The 12388-nt window shown below is 39.6% G+C and overlaps 1 protein-coding gene across 2 annotated transcripts; it reads right to left on the bottom strand.

Moving 5' to 3' along the window:
* Nucleotides 1-272: 272 nt before the first annotated feature.
* Nucleotides 273-5704, bottom strand: LOC132059614 (leucine aminopeptidase-like). Of its 2 annotated transcripts, none has more exons than XM_059452269.1 (4): nucleotides 4481-5702; nucleotides 2386-2619; nucleotides 1960-2286; nucleotides 273-818 (listed from the first exon to the last, which is right to left on the bottom strand). In XM_059452269.1, the coding sequence occupies exons 1-4, from the start codon at nucleotides 5456-5458 to the stop codon at nucleotides 522-524; spliced, it is 1836 nt and encodes a 611-aa protein (XP_059308252.1). In that variant the 5' UTR covers nucleotides 5459-5702; the 3' UTR covers nucleotides 273-521. The 2 variants fall into 2 exon arrangements, with proteins under 2 accessions (XP_059308252.1, XP_059308253.1); XM_059452270.1 differs by having other exon boundaries at nucleotides 678-811; nucleotides 4481-5704.
* Between the last annotated feature and the right edge of the window lie 6684 nt (nucleotides 5705-12388).

The raw sequence follows: 12388 nt of genomic DNA on the forward strand, positions 1-12388 counted from the left end.
AACAAATCGAAAGCGAAAAAAGCATTTCACCGAAGACATCTTTCATGTATTTCATGGAATTTAAAGTAAATGTGGACGCTATTTTAAGTATGTGTCTATGTTACTTTCATATATTTCACTTTATGGGATTTACAGCAAGTGTTGGCACCACGCAATTGAATCAATTCAATTGTTTACTTATTCATTGAGACACTTCATGCATGCTCTATTTGGCTCAGGGGGATTAACTTTCTATAATTGGTCAACTTGAAGCAATGGCATGATGGCCAGAGTAAACATAAGAAAAAACTTAACTGCGGTAGAACTCACCTTGTGATACTAATGAACCAGTTTAACATATACAAGTTTTTCTTCAGCACAAAGAGGAAACGATAAAGTAGTCAATATTTAAAAAGCACCCTCCATAATGAACATAACTAGTAGGTGTCAATATGATCAACTCAACCAGATTTAGGCAAGAATCACCTCTGTGTAAAGCTTTAGGATTAATTACATTAGCAAGTTTTGGCTTTACACAAACTTCAGACATGTTTGGCAAGAGTAGCTTCAATGACAGCCTGAGCTATGGGGTGATAAGAATCACAAGCCTCCGAGAATACCCTTCTAGCGAAAGCTTTGTCTTCTTCCTCCCCAGCACATTGTACGAGTCTTGTGTAGAGCGGACGAAGGTATAACATCCTGCCAACTTCTTTCAGAGTTTTTTCTACCACACCATAGTAGTCTCTGCACCTTGCTGAAATGGCCAGCTGAAGAAAACCTACCTTGACATCATAATTTTTCGACTTTGAAAGATGATAGAGAGCATCTAAAGCTGTCACCTGAAAATAGCACAAAGTGACTTGAACAACAATTTTACACTTCAAGAGCAAAGGGTAGGTTGCGAGCAATGTCTTATAAAGCAAAAGCGCAAGGCAAGACATTTTCCTTGCAGTTCGAAACTCGGTAGCTAATGTAACGCCCCTCTACCCTGCTCCACTTAAATACCATGCTTTTATTTGCGGAAAGGTTTAAACTCGTGACTTGCATCTAATTCAAACATCATGCGCTCGCACTTACAACTAGACCAAAGCCCTGGGAGCGTTCTTTAGATATAATTAAGCAACACAAAGTAAATGGGCCTGTAATAGCAAACTCTCTCCTTAATGAGAATGTTCAAGGGCAAAAGTAGAGTGAAAGTCAACCCCGAAAAGGCATATGAGAATCACAACCAACAGATCTATCGACCAATAAATAGGAGAGGAAAACAGTTATTTCAGGCATTGAACTCCTCCGCTGCTGCACTCTGAGACAGGTTGGAGAGGACAATAGACCACTTTTTTAGAGAAACAATGCTGATTTAGGCCCTTATCAGTGTCACACTCATTAGGATATCGCAAACTTCTTGTCCACTAAATCATGGGGATATGTACAAGCACACAGGAAAAGCAGCACAACCCTGTGGCGCATGCATTCAAATCATTTACGTGCATTAAAAAACGTTTGAATTAATTCATCATCAGCTTCAATTTGTAGAAACAATTTTAGTTGTAAAACAACACAGGCTGCAGTCAATCGCCAAGACCAGCACCATAGAAGAAGTTGATGATTCATTGTATTAGAGATCCATGGGTAAAAGGTAAATACTTACAAAAGGAGGAGCATCTATAGACATGGCATATGTACGTATGTTTCTACGGCTTATCCCAAAAAATAGTAAATATATATTTAAGTGGCAGTCGCTGGGGCAGAGGACCACAAATAGCCATCAACTAATAACTGATACAGAGGCATTAGCACTGTATTACTCATTTGGTAGAAAGTAAAAAATATTTCACAAGGCTCAATAAGATTTAACACTAGAAACTAAGGAAAAGATAATCACTTCATCAACTGCACAAAAAAAAAAAAAAAGGAGAGAGGCAGATACTAAATAATTTGCCAATTTAAGAAGAAACTTCTCAGACAATAGCTAATTACTACCTGAGATGCTTCAACAGATTTGGGTAGGTTCTCGAGGTAAAGCTCCCATTCCTGTCCCTTCCAGTCACCAACTTCATCCTCTCTTGGTATCTTACCTAGCTTGAACTCATTAGCAAGCGAAACAATCTTTGAATAGATGTTAGAAACTGGTTCCATGGCATCCGGAGGAATCCCAGTGCCCTCAGTCCAAAGTTTCAAATCAATCTCGTTCTCTATTCCAGGAACATTAGCTTGAAGGAAACTGAGAAACATATCAGTGTCAATAGACTGAAATTTGAAGGTATCAATATACTTCTTCAGGAAGTCATCAAACGCAGGTCTTCCAATCTGAGAAATGGAAGTGGACAAAAAGATAAGTTAGCTCTTGCAAGAAGTAAGTACGATAGAAGAAAGTAGGATAATTCCTGGACCAGATGATTTACCAACCTGTCTCTCAATGCGCCGTAAAAATTGGAAGCCTTTTTCATATGGAACTACAGAGTACACGTCATCCGGATCGACACCTGCCTGACTTGTCTTTAGCTTGGTGAACTCCATGTTATCATTGAATCTCTCCATATCCTTAACAAGCCACTTCCAACCAATTCCAATATTTAACGAAGCAATGTCCTCGCCTTGCATGGCCTCAACAATTCTTCGCTCTGCATATGTTGTAAAACCCTTCAAAAACATGAATCAGTCCAATTATATTGTTTACATATCCCAATTGTGTGAGAAACAATAAACCATCATAGTACATGCTTATGTTCAAGTTGCAGCCAAAAGTTAATGCAAGCATTGAACTTCATTTCTTCCAGGGTCCTTATAATAGAATCATATTTCACACTCTAATCCACAATTCATACAAAAGAACAGAAGTTCTGTGTTTTGTCTCAGCAACCAAAACAAGTAGAAGCCAAGATCCACCTTTTATGCTATTTCAAAAACAAGTTAATATACCTTCATGCAAAAGAAGTCAATAAAAGGAATGCATCATAGCATAGGTGCAAAATTGCACTGTTGCAACATTGCAAGAAGTTTTCCAAACAGTGTTTCAGAAGGCAATGGTTTAAGGTGGAGCCTTTAAAGTGAGGAAACAGGAAGGTCAAAGAAATTTAAACGTCATAGAACCAACACAAAAGTGATTACAACGTTCAACAAAAAATAAAGACCGTCAGAACATTAGAGCCTACTGAGAAAGCATCAGTTTGTACAGGCCTTTAAAGAAAATTAAGCATGCAGATATTTCCAGATGGATTTTTGCTAGGTGCAACCCAAGCTGAGCACTTCACATCGTTCAGCATCGCTTAGCGCAGAATGTGGCGCTGCCAACTTTCGCATGCCTCAGTATCCTTGGGATTAACTTTAAAAACGACTAGTAAAAAGTATCATTGACAAAGTGATATATTACATATTGAAGAAATATAAGTAAACATTTAGTGATTGAAAATAGAAAATTAGAAATTTTAGCTAGTTAATAGATCTGAATTTAAAATATAAAAGTCCATCTTTGCATCTGAACCAGATCGTTACCATGGTTTCTGCATTTGATTGACATAATATTTACTTCAGAGAGTTAATTATTGTTTCTTCGTATTCTTTGTTAAGACTCAATTAAATACTGTTTGTGTCTATAGTTTTTATTTTATCGCAGCTGTTTGTATCTAAAGTTATTTTTCCATGAATTAGATATATGATTGCAGTTCTCCTCATTTGTGCCTTTCTTAACTAACACACGCTTTAGTGCGCTTTGTACATAAAGGCAAAACAGGCCTTAGTACTTTTCTGCATCTTGCTCTTTTACTTACAACTCTGCTTGAGTCTTTGCTTAGTCCATCCCTCCATCACCTCGAACCTTAGAATAAATGAAAAGAATAACATAACATGCTATGTGATGCATAATTATGAAGTAATGTTTTTGGCATAAAAGATTCCATTCGCCTTGGACCACTGTGGAGAACGAAAATAAAAATACAGTACACACATACTATCATCTAACCCTCCTAGACACCTACCTTTCACCACATTAAACTCCCTAAACTATAGTTTCTACATATCTGTACAAACTCTAGGATCCACCTAATCCTATTTTAGCAACTAACTCAGGAGTAAACCAACCAACTGTCCTATTGGTGTAAGTCTGTTCTTTAATTTGAGCCAGTTTTAGTGCACCTCGATTAAGCTATTGGTACATGCTACTTCTCACTAGCGCAGATATCAAGTAACTATGTCCATCAAGGCTTAGACAAATGGGATAAGTTCATCTAGTGTCTCTGTTAAGATTCAAACTTTAGTTCGTAAGATTGTTACTCCAGCACTTCAACTTCTAAGCTATCCCCTAAGGATTCCTATTGGCACTTTTCTGACCCATTTTTATATTTTCCCTTGCCAATCAAATCATAAGCGTACGGAATGTAATCACAATAGGATGCTAAAGATTGCGTCTTAACAGCTTAACTATCCGATAAACAGAGCATTTAATTATCCTCTTCATATGTTATTTAGTTTTCAAGTGCTTAATTAGTACGATAAGGTATAATACCTCATTCAACCAAAAGTGGTCGTTGTTTTTGTTTGTGATCAAATTCCCTGTCCAGCTATGAGCAAGCTCATGAGCCACCACCTGTGATCCACTGCCGTCCCCCTTGATCACAGTTGGCGTCAAGAAAACCATCCTCGGATTCTCCATTCCGCCAAGAGGAAAACTCGGAGGCAACACCAAAAGATCAAACCTTTCCCATTCATAAGGTCCAAAAAGCCTCTCCCCAACCTGCATGATCTCTTCCGTGCCAGCAAACTCCGTAGCAGCAGCATCCAAGACTTCAGGAACAGCCTCAGCATACACCTTAGTCCTGGGTCCCACCTCCCTGAACCCCAACTCCCCCACTGCAAATGCAAATAAATAAGGAGGTATAGGCTCTTCCATCACAAACTCCTCCACCACCCTATCATCCCCACACCACACCGAATCCTCACAAACACCTTGCGCCTCAGACGGGAGTGGGGCCCGCCTCTCCATGTGTCTGGCAGCCATAACAGCTGATAACTGGCTCGGGATGTTCAGTTTTGCAGCATACTTGACACGCGCAGCGGGTGTATCCTGACAAGGAAAGATGGAACGGGCGTGAATAGGCTGGCAATGGGTATACACAAAAGGGTGAGTCTTGTTGAAAGTTTGAGTAGGGGAAAGCCATTGAAGAGCAGAACTTGAAGGGCTAGTTTTGGAGAGAATCAAGACTTGGGTTTGGTTATAAAGTGAAATGATGAGTGACTGTCCAAGAATTGTGTCTGGTTGAGAAAGAGAGAAAGGAAGCGGGGAAAGGGAAAGAGGGTCGAGCACAGAGGAGACAGAGAGTGAACGAGTGTCGAGAGTGAAAGGTCCACTGTAAGGTGTAGGAAGGGAGAGAAGAGTAGCGGAGGAAATGGTGGAAGATGGAAAATCAAAGTAGAAAGTGAGGGAAATATGGGTGGTGAGTGGATGTGTTGAATCAGTGAATGAATGTGGATCAACAGGTGCCATGGAAACTGATCACCAATGAAGCTTTTTGCAACTAGCAGCTTTGTTTATGTGAAGAAGAATGATGGAGTTCAGACAAGAATAACATGAAAAATTGGATCACCTTTGTTTCTACTTTGCCATTATATTAATTTTTGTGTTCTATGCTCTGTATTCCACTAACCTGCTCAAAAAGGCTTTTAGATGACTAAAGAAATATACCCACTAAGCCACTTTACCTTTAAACTAACTTAAAATCAGACTCTTTGAAACTTAGTTAAGAAGTAGTAGTTACAACTCCATGCTCAAATTCTCCAACTTGTGCCTTCACCATATCAGCTTTAAGAGATTCCATACAAGGCTCCATACAACAAATACTTAGAGTCCGCGACTTTTGTAGCACAAAAAACAAAAAGTTGAACCAAAAAAAAAAAAAAATACATTAGTAGGTTTCACGCACTAATTTAGTGCGTGAAAGGACCAAACTGCAAAAATGCAACTTGGGCCTTTCACGCACGAATTTAGTGCGTGAAGGAGGCCTTTTTTTTTTTTTTTTTTTTTTTGTTACCTTTCCAATCACGTTTTTTTCCATACTTTGGGCAAAGATTAGTCATGTTTCAAAATCTCAATATTTTATATAAAACTTAATATCTTATTTTGCATACAATAATGTCGGCTCATTATATCAAGTCCACCTAAACGTTTGGATCGTCGTTTTAGGGGTTCTAAAGTGTCCCGAAGTAAGTTTTGAAACTTGTCACATTTATAGGGTTTTGATTTAAGTGTTTTATTATATTTGAATGTACAAATATAAATATTTGATTTAATAATAATTCATCCAATACGAGAGGTTTATACTAATTAAAAAATAATTCATTCCATTTAATTACAATACTAATTCAAAGCAATACAATAATAAATTACAATAACAATACAATCTTCAAGTTCTAGAGGCTCTATTACTTCGAGACGTGCTTGTACTACCACGACCTTGTTGCCTACACGAACGCTTGTCATGGCCATATTGCTTACATGTAGAGCACTTGCGAGAGTAAGTTCTTTCACTAACATCCATTTGATTGGGTCTACCACTCCGTGAGTTAATGCCTAATTTCCTGATGTAATCCTTGTTAGCAACCATCGAAAACGGCTCGTTTGGCCAATAAGCTTCATTACCAAGTGGGTGGAATTGGTGGAATATGCTCTAAGGTAATCGTGGACCTTGTATTCCCCCGCCACATAATTTGTTACCGTTTTTCTCATTCTCTCCAAGTACTTGACAGCATGAGAACACGGCATGTGGTACGTTTGCCACTTACCACAAGTGCATGTTCTTGTTGCCTCATAAACAGTATGCACGTTTACACCCTTACCGTTGTAATAACCCGTCCTAACTTCATACACATGTTGAATTGGGTCATACTCGGTCATTTGGTGATACTCATATTTTTTTTCTATAATGCTCCATATTTTTGAAGGGCTTTGGCATCCATGTCCCGCCGTCGGCTAATATCGCTCTGGCCTGCCTTGTCCTAACCACAAATCGATCCACAACACGCTTGAAGTCATTCTCACCATCGCGGTGATAGGTAGTCCTCGGCGGATTTTAGCAAGCCATTGAAAGACTCTGAGTTGTTTGTTGTGAACATGCCCTATCTTTTGCCTCCATCAGCATGAAGTGTCCATTTTTTAACTTCGAGTTTCATCAACCAAACGTATGCGGGTTCACTCACTGCCCTGATCAGATCCATTTTTGTAGCCCATTTTCGTTGTTGATGCTCGCCCCCCCACATCAATTTGTTTAGAGTGCCATTGTGAAACTTTGATTGCAAATTTGCCTTCAAGTGCCTTAAACAATAGCGATGGTAAACAAAGGGAGGCTGCCACCCCGGTAAATTATCCATATTGTGCAATATGCCTTTATGACGATCAGACAAAGACGCATATGCGTACGATCCTTAATAACATGAATTTTCAAATGGGTCAAAAAGATCCCCCATGTGTCGCTGCTCTCGTTAGCGGCAATTGCGAAAGCAAGAGGAAATATTGACCCATTAGCATCCATTCCTATTACAATTAGGAGCTTGATGTCATAGGCACCATATATATGCGCACCATTTATGGATATCCTTTGGTCGGTAGTGAGCAAAACCATCAATGCATGGTTTGAATGTCCAAAATACGAAGTTGAAGATTTTACCCTCTATAAGCCGCTACTCTACAACAGTATCATGATTAAAATGTTGTAGAGAGCCGCCATATACCTTGGCAAACGATTGAAAAGAAGTATGCCAATTTCCAAAGACCATCTCAAAAGCGCGTCTACGCCCGAGAAATCCCTTTCTGTTGCTTATAATTTTACTATATACGGTTTGAACGTTTCAAATACAATCTTTAATGGGGAACCTGCACAAACAAACAACATTTAGTAATGATTTTTCAATTGATATAAGACATATAATGTATTAGGTAGGATAAGTTACCTTGGCGTTTCGGCAATGTCTTTAAGCAACACTTGAGCAATCATGTTTGTATCTAAATTATAATGATCTGCTCGATTTTCTTCCATATCACAAGTGTGTCTTTCGCAGAATTTTGTGATAGCCCACATACCATCAGGCTTAACAATTCGCCAAAGCAACCACTCGCAGCCTTGATACCGCCGTCTACAAACTACCCTCTATATCTTTGTGTTTGACTGATCAACCTTAAACCCTCTCATGTCCTCAAAGCAATAAATTTTGACAGCCCGTTGCAACGCCTTTTTGGATGCGAACAACATTCCCTTTGCAAGGTAGCATCGATCTTTGTTGAGATCCTTTGGTTCAATCCAGGTTTTTAGGCAACTATCATAATCTCCTCTTGTGAAGACAAATGCATCATCACAACCCTGCAGGCTGTCAAGATAAGGGATATTGTTAGAATGCCACTGAATTGGGCTTTCAGAAGTTGGGTTTTCAGCCATCGGTGGTGGTACGTGGTGGTGCATTGGTTCTTGTTGGTTTTGGCTTTGAGGAATATTGTTGGTCATACCAACTTGAACATCATCATCATCGGTTACCTCTGCATTATTAGTTATTTCATCGTCATCACTTGATGATGACTCATAATAATTAGGAAAATCTTCATTATCAAGTGCATTCATCCTCCTGCACGAAAAGTAACATATTTTAAATACCAACATATTATATATATACATATATATATATATATATATAAAAAATTTAATATCAAGGTGATGAACTTACTGTTGTTCATAAGCACTGTCATGGTGTGGAGAATGATCAACTCCACCGAATTAAGAGGATTGACCAACATCCATATTTGGTACCATTTGGCGAGTTTTGAGAATAGTTCTATAAAGATTTGAAAAGCGGTTATTTAGCAATTCATACAACAAACACGTGCTACTACAGATAATAATAATATAAAAAATCCATATTTACCAATTTTCATTGTAAGCTTGATTAAATTGCTGACTTAGATTTTTCAGCGGCACTTGACCACCAAAATGTCTCCATAAGAACTAAAGTCCCCATAAGTGTTACTATGAATAGGCTGGACTTGAGGGACTTCTTCTCGAGGTATCTTTTCAAAATACATCTCAAGAACATTAATGAATACTAAATCACGATATTCTTCCGGCGATCCCAAATAATCACTCAAAGATTCATCATCGTTGATATTGTGCATGCCATAACGCACTACACCGTTTGCTATTGTTTGTGAATATCTGCCAGTTAGTGAGATTCCAATCTCAGTGGGTGTAGTTTTCATTCTTTTGTGCAAGTAACTGACTAGTGTTTCATAATTTAAAGTTGTTGGAAATTTAACATGGGCTTTTGGTTTGATACTATAACGAATGGAGTAATTGTCCTCGACGATATCTCCATCCTAAAATAGTGAAACCTTAATAGTTGAAGCATTTTGAGACATTTTTTCGATGAAGTTTGATTTTTTTTTTGAATGACTTGTAAGACTTAGACTTATGAAATTGATGAGTTTTTCACTCGTCAAGCCTTCCAGTTAAATAGATTCCTGAAATTGTCATGCGTTGGTGTGTTGTCAAATCAACACTTACGTTGCGCATTAAAATGGTGCGCAATACAAGTCGTATTAAAACGGTCAAATAATGCAGCAATGTATTGTCAAATCAAGCCTTTATGTGTCATAGATTCCTGAAATTGTCATGCGTGGTGTATTGTCAAATCAATACTTACAGTGCGCATTAAAATGGTGCGCAATACAAGTCGTATTAAAATGGTCAAATAATGCAGCAACGTATTGTCAAATCAAAGCCTTTATGTGTCATAGATTCCTGAAATTGTCATGCGTGGTGTGTTGTCAAATCAATACTTACAATGCGCATTAAAATGGTGCGCAATACAAGTCGTATTAAAATGGTCAAATAATGCAGCAATGTATTGTCAAATCAAGCCTTTATGTGTTATAGATTCTTGAAATTGTCATGCGTGGTGTGTTGTCAAATTAATACTTACAGTGCACATTAAAATGGTGCGCAATACAAGTCCTATTAAAACGGTCAAATAATGCAGCAACGTATTATCAAATCAATCCTTTATGTGTCATAGATTCCTGAAATTGTCATGCATGGTGTGTTATCAAATCAATACTTACAGTGCGCATTAAAATGATGCGCAATACAAGTCGTATTAAAACGGTCAAATAATGCAGCAACGTATTGTCAAATCAAGCCTTTATGTGTCATAGATTGCTGAAATTGTGAGAGGTGAAGGAGACGTTTTCAAGCACGAAATTAGTGCGTGAAAGAAGAAAAATGCCTTTCACGCACAGTTTTTGTGCGTGAAAGGTTAAGTTTTTGCAAGTTAAGTGTTTGCACTTTCACGCACAGATTTTGTGCGTGAAAGGGTGTACTTTTGTTTAACTGCCCTTTCACGCACGAATTTAGTGCGTGAAGGAGGCCTTCTTCTTTTTTTTTTTTTTTTTTTTTTTTTTTTGTGTTACCTTTCCAATCACGTTTCTTTTTCATACTTTGGGCAAAGATTTGTCATGTTTCAAAACCCCAAAATATCAATATTTTATATAAAACTTAATATCTTTTTTTGCGTACAATAATGTCGGCTCATTACATCAAGTCCACCTAAACATTTGGATCGTCGTTTTAGGGATTCTAAAGTACCCCGAAGTAAGTTTTGAAACTTGTCATATTTATAGGGTCCGGAACCAAAATGCCCCCCAAAAAAATCATTTTGAACCAAAATACCCCAACAAAAAAAAAATGTTACAAAAGTATAAATATGCAAAAAATATATAATATTTACGATAAATTATACAACACTAATGTATATACACTATCGAGGATGGGTCCCACATGTAGTATGCCCCGAGACTATCCCTAGGCCTAAGGCTCATACCATCCCCACCGCCCTCGCCATCGTCTCCATCGCCCTTTTTCCTCTTAATAACCAGGCGCTCCAAGTCATGATCATCATCTCTTCCCCTGGCCCGTGCGCCCTTGACTAGAACGTGCTTCTTCTTGGGATTTGGTCCCGCTGGCACGCTCAGAACCTCAGGCTGAGTTAGGTCTGGAAACTCGACCTCTTCCTCGTCGGGAGTCGCCACCTCAGGCGCTGAAGGATGAACCTGAAAAGTATATAATAATTAGTACCATTTTTTATTTATATTGAATATATTAACGTTATATATTTAATCAAACCTGTGTGTCAACGGGCGCCTGAGTAGGCTCCTGAGATGCTTCAGCAGGCTGATGAGAATGCTCCTGAATGGGTCGCTATGCATCATCGACGCCCGCACGCTCGTCCCTCGCATAGTGGTCATGCTCCCAAACCGTAGCCACGGGTATATTCTGCACATACCCAAACTGCCGTAACACGCGGTCGGGCGCGTGATACTCAACGATATCCATATGTATCAATGGACACCGCGACATCCACATGTGCTGACCAGCCCTACAAAACGCCGGCAGCTCATCCAAATATGATCATACGACATCCATATAAAAGCCTGTAAAAAGAATTGAACAAGTTAACAATAAAAGACTAAAATAGTAGCTATGTGGTCTAGCGTGTGGATCCAAAATATGAACATACCGTACGCGCCGTCATGCGGTCTAGTCGATCCCTCAATGGGAGAAGGCGTGGTGCGTCTCCGCGCGTCGGCGTACCCTCGCGACCGTCTCCGCGTATGGCATCGTCACGGTAAGATAGTCGGCGGGAGGGTGAGCTTGGTATGGCCGAAAAGGTGTCGACCTAGTCCACACCCATATACGATATAGTCATTTAAAAAATATTTTATCAGTCGTCGTTTTAAAAAAAAATATATTTTGTGTTTAATTACACACACTTAAATATATTACCTGAAGGAGCGAGCAAAATGCAGGGACCTCTACCCTCGTGCCCATAGAACATCGGCAGAATCCTCGATACATGTGGCCCGGCCACGGCAACGCCCCAACTATAACATCCTATCTCGGCGAGATCGTCGATATACCGAAGATACCTCAAGCTCATATGCGAACCCGAAGTGTTCGGGAACGGAGTTGACCCCGAATATGATGAGTAGGTATAGACGCGCACGTTGGTCGACGTCGCACGAGCGTGTCCTCTCCAATCGGATGTTGCATGTCTATGAGGCGCAAGTGAGCGTAAAGGGCCGACAACAAAAGCCGAATCTGGCCGGAAATATGACCATCCAGAGCCGCGAAACCGGTGAGGCTAGTCAACTCATCCCGATAAGGCGGCAGCACAGGAGGCTCCCGATATACGATGAGCGTCCATCAACCCGTAGCCCATAAATGACCTCCGCATCACGAAGGGTAATGGTAGCCTCGCCGGTGCGGAGATGAAATGTGTGCGTCTCCGGTCGCCACCTCTCAATCAATGCGTCACTAGCGACCTATCGTGCGTGCCGGACGACTTCGACGCACCGGTAGATACCGCCCGATGTAGTATA

The sequence above is a fragment of the Lycium ferocissimum genome, chromosome 6 (genome assembly GCF_029784015.1).
Source record: "Lycium ferocissimum isolate CSIRO_LF1 chromosome 6, AGI_CSIRO_Lferr_CH_V1, whole genome shotgun sequence".
Taxonomy (NCBI): domain Eukaryota; kingdom Viridiplantae; phylum Streptophyta; class Magnoliopsida; order Solanales; family Solanaceae; genus Lycium; species Lycium ferocissimum.

What these genes read in the sequence shown, in the direction of transcription:
- LOC132059614 (XM_059452269.1), bottom strand. Translation starts at nt 5,458, where the DNA reads ATGGCACCTGTTGATCCACATTCATTCACTGATTCAACACATCCACTC. An exon ending in ACCACTTTTGGTTGAATGAG is followed by an intron (nt 2,620 to 4,480) that starts GTATTATACCTT and finishes ATGTTTTTGAAG; the next exon opens with GGTTTTACAACATATGCAGA. An exon ending in TACGGCGCATTGAGAGACAG is followed by an intron (nt 2,287 to 2,385) that starts GTTGGTAAATCA and finishes TCCATTTCTCAG; the next exon opens with ATTGGAAGACCTGCGTTTGA.